The sequence below is a fragment of the Panicum hallii genome, chromosome 2 (assembly GCF_002211085.1).
Source record: "Panicum hallii strain FIL2 chromosome 2, PHallii_v3.1, whole genome shotgun sequence".
Lineage (NCBI taxonomy): Eukaryota > Viridiplantae > Streptophyta > Magnoliopsida > Poales > Poaceae > Panicum > Panicum hallii.
In genome coordinates, this window is record NC_038043.1 from 13827142 (window position 1) to 13834388 (window position 7247).

The window sequence follows — 7247 nt, forward strand, 5'->3', positions numbered from 1 at the left end:
GAGAAAGCAGTTTCAATCTCCGCGAGAAACGGACGATTCTGAATCGAATTTCATCCTTGCAAGGCAACCTAACTCACACGCTTGGAACATCCAACGATAGTTCTGAAGCAACCGTTTGCCTTTCATTCCGACTCGTGGAACAGGGCCACCACAAGCGACTGTAGGACCGTACGCACACCAATTGTGCAGGACATACGTCTGTAGCGCGACTACATGACCGTACTCCTGTCCGCTGCGCGGAACGTACTCCCGCACGTCGGTGCGTGAGAAAAACCAAAATACGAGTGGTGGGAGGTATGTCCACTCCTCGGGCGGATTGGTTACTAGGCTTACCGCTTTACCCTATTTCACGGCATGTGGCTAGTACTTTCAAACACTTAGCCACCACTACCACACACTGCGACCTTATCAACTTTTATCAACACAGACGGGTAACCTTTCGAGTCATGATGTTGCGCATGACCCCGTCCATGATCCTTATAGTGATTGCAAGATAGTAAACATTCAACTCCTATATCGCGCGAGTAACAGGAAATCACCCGACTTCTACCGGTCCTATTAGCAGAGCATCTATTCGATATGGACTTAGGCACAATACATCGGTTCCTAGGATTTATGCATCTAGGGTTTTATTTCAACTCCTAGACGTAATGCGAGATATAATATATACGTATAGGGTTGCATAAATGTAGTAATTTGAAATACTGGGTTATGCACCAGGGCTTGCCTTCTTGAGCGGGGCTGGGGGCAGGAGTGTCAAAGATTTCCGAACTTTGGTTCGGAGCTTCAGTTAGAGTCTCGACGATGTTTACGGGGTCTTCAGAAAACTCTTGCTCAGTTTCCGGGACTAGCTCGTAGTCTCCGTCGTCGAGTATCGTTGACTCTACATGATATGCAATGTTTTGATTAGATGGTTCTCGAGTTAAGAGTGTTAGTTCATAATAAAGTTGCAATCCAACAGAGTAATACACATGCATTCATAAAGTAAGAGGTTTAAATATAAACTTATTATTGGTATCCTAATTCAATTATTCTAATTAATTGAATTAGGTTAACAAGTTTGATTTTTTATTTGAAATTCATAAAGGCTATGGCCTTAAATTTTTGTGGATAAGCTTATTCTTAATGGATAAGCTTACTATGAATTTGTCATAATTTTCTAAAAGTAGACACTAGGGTATTTGAATTTAGTTCATATGTTAGATTTAAATTCAAATCTTAGGTAAAACAGTGTTATAAGTTCTTGAAAAATTAATTATGAACTAACTATCAACATATCAACATATGGTAAAAAGATCTAAGCATGAAAAGCTTAGAAACATGTTTGAATAAATTCAAATCCTTTCAAGTTTGATTTGCACAAAATTAAAGTAGCTGAAACTAGGGTGCAATACTGGGGCTAAAATTTTTACACAAGCTTGTATTCACCTTAATCAGACTACACACCAAAAATCACAGGAAAAAGAGCTAGCATGCAATAGTTATGCACAAGATACCCTTTTGCTAAAGTTTAAAATAAATCAAAACGTATTTATTTTCAAACCAGACTCTATTAACAAAAGTTGTAGAATTAGACTTCTGGATTCCAAGAAAACTGGTTTGAAAATTTTTGGATTTTTCTACAAATTCCTATGAATTTTACATGTTGGCTGATTTGAATTAGAGAGGGGTGCTGATTTCTTACCGATAGGCTCCTGGAAAGTTTTGAATCGTTGCAATTGGGTCCTTGGCCGGGCTACACAGGGAACTCGATCGGTGCCAATCAAATTCCGGTGAGGGGGCTCACTGGCGGCGAGGGGCAAGTGAGGGGAAATGTCCAGGGACTCACGGCGGTCACGGGGGTGGCCGGTGTCGAGGAAGAGAGGGGCCAAGGCGGCATAACGACGACGAACAGGGGTGGGCGACGGAGGTCCAAGGGACGTCGTCGGCGTTCCGGTGGCCGGAGGGCGGGAGGGCGGCGGGGAAGGGGCTAGACAGCTTCCACGTGATGATGTGGTGCTGGCGGTGTGCTTGACCGGGGCTAGGCGGCAGTGGATCAACGGGAGGACGGCGAGGCCGAGCGGCGGCGGAAGCCCGAGCTCACCGACGTAGTGGTCCGGTCGTTCCGGTGCACAAGAGCGAAATTGGGCAGGCTGGGGAGCACCAGGGGGTCGCGGTGGTGCTCTAGGAGCACTGGATCGGGGATGGGGAGCGGTGGAGGCGACTGTCGACGGGAAGCAGGTGCTGCGGCGGAGGTCCGGCGAGGAGCTGCGTTCGGGAAAGAGAAATGCCGGGGAAAAGAAGTGCTTAAGTGAGTAAAGAAGGTCGTGGAGCAGCTGCTGAACATGTTTTAAGGCCGGAAGAGGCACTGCGCGCGCGAGCAGGAGCTAGCGATGCCGGCGGCACGCGTGGCGGCTCGGGCGGCGGCGGCGCGACGTGGGGAGGCAGGAGCAGGCCAGCGCGAGGCCGGGAAGGCGGCGGGCAAGGCGCAGGAGGGCACGTGGCACGGCTTAGAGCGGAGCGGGGGCGGCCGGTGCGAGGCACATGGCCGGCGAAGCGGCGGGGTCGGGCGCGAGCAGAAACAGAGGAGAGGGGCTGGAGGTAGACGAAGGGGACTAAAGTGTAAATCTCCAAAAGTACAGGGACTCCACTGTAAAACCTAGATAACTTTCAAGTCATAGCTCAAATGAAAATATGCCCAAAAGTAAAAGTGTAGGGTTCAACAAGATCTACAACTTTGCTTTACAGTTTAGTTGCAAAAGAGCTAAGAATTTGAATATACTTTGAAACATGGCTAAGTTTTAAATTTTAACTAAATCCTATTTAAAAACTACACTACACTTGTATCCTATATGTAGTTTCATCTATATTTGCGATTTAAAAGCAAGTTCTTGATTTTTGCAAAACAACCTTCATATATTTGGATTTGACCTCCCATTCTCACCCATTTAATACTAAAGGATCTAAATTTTTCCAGAATATATAAAAATATCCTTTTCCCTTTGTATTTAAATTTTAGCACACATACACAAGATCAATCATGCACACTTTATATTAAAATTTAGTGTGTTTATAATCCTAATACCTGAATGTCACACTCTCCAAAAGATCGCGTTAGCCATTGAAGATGGTGTATCAGTTGCTAAGGCATAGCGTCCTTGGAAAGCTGTAGTCGGGCTGTGATCGTCGTTTCCGTCCACCGATTGAGTTATTCATCCCCTCTCACCGAAAGATTAGGAACAAACCCAGCGGGTTCACATCAGGTCGAAGACAGACGTAGAACTTGTTTGGCGTTGGCCTCCGCGTTCAGCTGTATCTGTGGCAAAAACTGAAACAAGACTTAGAAGCGAAGTCTAAAAGTATAACAACAGCGATGAAGCCAGAGCCATGTACCTGTTCTTTCAATCGGTCGCCTTCACGGTGCACAAGAACATTGCCTTTCTCCTTGAAGATCGATTCAATGAAATTCTTGGCAATATTTTTGGGCAGCCGGGGGTAGGCTTCCCGGTTGGACGGCATCTTCCGTAGCCAGTTATATTGCAGTCCCAAAGCACATGAAGTTGAGCCTTGAGAATACCTTGGGAAGCAAAACCTTCGGTGGGCACAAGATTGCAGATCGGAGCAGCCAAGGTACGGGTCGAGACAATGGCACACAGGTCACCGTAAAGGTGGCTCCCAGAGTCAACCATGGCAAGACACGCCCGAAGCCATTGGAAAAACTGTTGTATTTCAATGTCTTCAAGACCAGCAAGCTTCAAAGCGGTCAAACCATCGGAGGGCAGGAGGCGAGGAACCTCCTCTCGCAGCTGTGTGATGCCGGCGGAGAGAGCTTCACGGTAGACCCTAAAAGTTTCCCGAGAGGCGCGATGCCTTTCTTCCGCTTTTGAGGCCCGAGTTTCGGCCGTCTCATACTGAACCTGTGCTTCGGCCGGCTGGTCTTTAAGAGTATTGTTCAGCTTCATAGCATCCTCAGCTTCGGTGCACACGACATTATGTTGGCTTCGCTCCGCATCAAAGACCCTCTGAAGCTCCAGTTTTTCTCCTTCCAATTGGGCAATTTTTTCCTCCAACTCCGCGATGCGAGAGCAGGCAGGCCTTCATCCTAAAGCTGGCGGCTGGCACAGCGAGCGGCAACATATGTCTTAAGTGACAAATCCTAAAGCATGATTCATGGGGTCCTTCACAACAGGCTTATTTGAGGGGGGCGGAGGTGCTGCGGACACAGGGGTCGCTTGACTCCACTGCATCTTCGGAATCCCCTTTGTCTTGAAGCAGAAGGGGATCCGAGAACACCACTTCAAGGAGGCGGGAGCGCATCTGCCTGCTGCTGGCGTTCGCCCCGCGTTTCCTGTTCTTCTTTTCATGCTGCATCGTAGCAGAGCTGCCAGCACCGCCTTCGGAGGCCTTCGCTGTCTTGCTCAGTTGTTTATCTGTCTTGTTGTCCTCGGCCGCCTTGTGCTTCATGGCAGTGATGCATGGGGGGTTGGCTTTGAAAACGTGATTGGTGCGCATCCCTCCAAGTTTTTGCTTGATAACCTTGTATCCTGTGGAGGTCTCCGGGCCAAGGATGTTGTTAGCCCGGTGCTCAACAGCAACAGGATCGATAGCTGCACAACCAAAACCGGGGGTAAGCAGAAAGAGACGAAGGTAAAAAAGTGTACAACAACAAAAGTACACTTACCTGCTTTCTAGAGCTCAAAAGAAGATCCGAATTCCAGCACAGGGCTCCGGTTCCCATCGCCCAGGCCTTAATGGTCCAGCGAGCCCTCACCGGCTAGCAATGTATTGTCGGTCAAAATCAACCGGCGAGTAACGATAGGCAACACGACGAGCCGGGAGGCTCCCGGGACTGCTGGTGGACCCCGGTTCCTCAGTCAACGGTCCAAGATCCGGCACACGTCCTGGCTTCCGGATTGCTAGGCGTGCCACCTGACCTTATACCTGATCAGGAATGTGTTATGTGTTAGTTTCCTGCATGCACAGACACGTGTAAATATTAGTCCGAGCCGTGGATGTTTCCGATATCGGCTCTAAAGAGCCGATTGTGTTCCATACCGGATCGGATCTATAAATAAAGCAAATATGCCCGATGGTAATAAAAATCTTGCTCTGTAAACACTAAGCTAATCCAATCTACAACAATTAAAGCTTTCACTGCATAATCGGAACATCCAGCACGTAATTGAGCCTAACGAATACGGAAAGTAACGAAACAACAACCTAAATAGAGGCCTAAAAACCAACCAAAAGCCGATTCCCGGAACAATCCCTTTTAAGTTGCTGCATAATACCAAGCGTACTGCCGGAACATTCAACCCATTTGAAGGGCCTAATTACGCAGATATTAAACTAAATCTTCAATGAACAAAGACTAATCATAACAGATTGGATCTACCAGACGAAAACAGAGCAAGGTGCTGCTCTTATACCCGAAATCGAGTATAGAGACAGCCGGACGTTCACAGGTAACAAGCAACGTACAATTAAAGCATGAAATAGCCAATGTTACTCTATAATCGCTAAGATAACTAGTGTTACTCGCCGTCAACAACGCTTTAGAACGAGAAACATAAAAAGTAAATAAGCAAGGACAACACTACCCCGATCACGCAGGGCGTGATCGGGGCCGCGCGACACTTACCTGAGAAACCCAAGAATAGGGATGGCGATGCGTCGAAAGTTGTTGATGAATGATTGATTGATTTTTTGATTGTTCACCCAGGGTACATATTTATAGTCCGTAGACTTGCCTTTCCTAACCAATCCTAACTAAACACGACACAAATCTTAACTATCTCTATCTAAACTGTTTAAACATACGTACCTATCTAGATACACGGCCATTCCTTGGCCCAAAACACCCGCATAGGGTCCAATTCGCAAGCCCATTATAACTATCTTTTGAGCCCATCTTACTCCATGGCCCACCTTTCTGGCCCGCCTAAATTATGGAGATAACACATGCCCCCCTGGTTTCGGCAATAATTATTCCGAAACCATTTTTCTTTTAATCGCCTCGCCTCTTCGACTTCTGAAATCCGTACAAGCGTGCCTCTTCAACTTCCAGGGGATGTGACCGCTCTGCATCAGGCTCCTTGGAAACCGTTATGGTGCCAATTCACCTTCCACTTTATCTTTATAAACCTATCCCCAGTAACTTTCTTTTAATCGTCTTCTTTCTTCAGCCATTAGCAACCACACCTAACTCAATTTCCTTCCCCTCGTAATGGCTTCCTCCTCTTCCTCTGCTTCTTCCCCAATCTCCTTCGAATCCGACTCCACTCGAGAGCCTACTCCAGAACATGACCCCATAGCCGCCTACGAAATCCTTGCCCCCCTGCATTGGGATGTAGAGGAATGGGACTTCCAATTTTGGTCAGAGGATGACGAGTCCCTGACCGACGGTGAAGACCTCCTCCTACTCTTTGGCGATGAACTGGAGGAGGATGAAGAAGACGATGCGTTCTGGGAAGAAGACTTCTTCTCTTCTTCAGAAGCAGGAGCCGATTCCTCCTCAACCGAGGAGGATTCAGTAGCAGGAAACTTCCTCCTTGGTGGGTCGTCGGAGGATGATGACGATGAAGAAACCGAAGGCAACCACGGCTTCACCAGCAGCCGCAGCGGAGGCAACGGTAGCGACGACGATGGTAGCGGCGGTGAAAGCGACGTTAGCACGGCTCCACCGACCAAGCGCCGTAAGACCTCCGGCATCTTTTGGTAGTAGACTGTAGCATTAAGCCGATAAATCGGCCCTAGGAGCCATCGGCTCCCCTTTTGTACTTACTCCTTATTGTAAATAAGATCTTCTTTTCCTACCGCGACCTGTTTTAAAGCCGATCCATTAAGAGCCGATGGCAACGCATCGGTCCCTTTTCTCAAAATAAGTCGATCCGGATGCAAACCAACTCTTCAATTCATTTTATTTTCTGCTTAAATCTAGACCCTTCCCCAAATAGGTCTCTAAAGACTCCCCGAATCAAATTTATCCTCCAAAAAACCCTTTGCTCACAAACCCTAGCCACAAAACTCGCTCCCGAGCCTTAGAACACAAACTTGTGCTCGCGCTGCCAACCCTAGATCTATCTCCTGAATCCTCGATCTTCATCAGGGTTTCCAATGGCGGAGTCTTCAAACACCGATGCAAACATCTTTGGTCTGAAGGTAAGACTCCGACCCTTGCTAATTTAATGCAGCAATTACGAGATTTCCTGCGCCATTAAATGATCTCTCTCCGATTATTTGGCCTTTTTTGGATTTCTTTAGGTTTC

General features: G+C 47.4%; 1 protein-coding gene across 1 annotated transcript; it reads right to left on the reverse strand.

Annotated features, from left to right (window-relative positions):
- Nucleotides 1–4170: 4170 nt before the first annotated feature.
- On the reverse strand, nt 4171–6690 carry LOC112880899. The gene is made up of 2 exons (XM_025945627.1): nt 6402–6690; nt 4171–4586 (listed from the first exon to the last, which is right to left on the reverse strand). The coding sequence occupies exons 1-2, from the start codon at nt 6688–6690 to the stop codon at nt 4171–4173; spliced, it is 705 nt and encodes a 234-aa protein (XP_025801412.1).
- Between the last annotated feature and the right edge of the window lie 557 nt (nt 6691–7247).

Coding starts and splice junctions, on each gene's coding strand:
- LOC112880899 (XM_025945627.1), bottom strand. CDS start 6,690: ATGCCGGAGGTCTTACGGCGCTTGGTCGGTGGAGCCGTGCTAACGTCG. Junction 4,587..6,401: donor CTCCAGTTCATCGCCAAAGA/GTAGGAGGAGGT, acceptor TTGGTTGTGCAG/CTATCGATCCTGTTGCTGTT.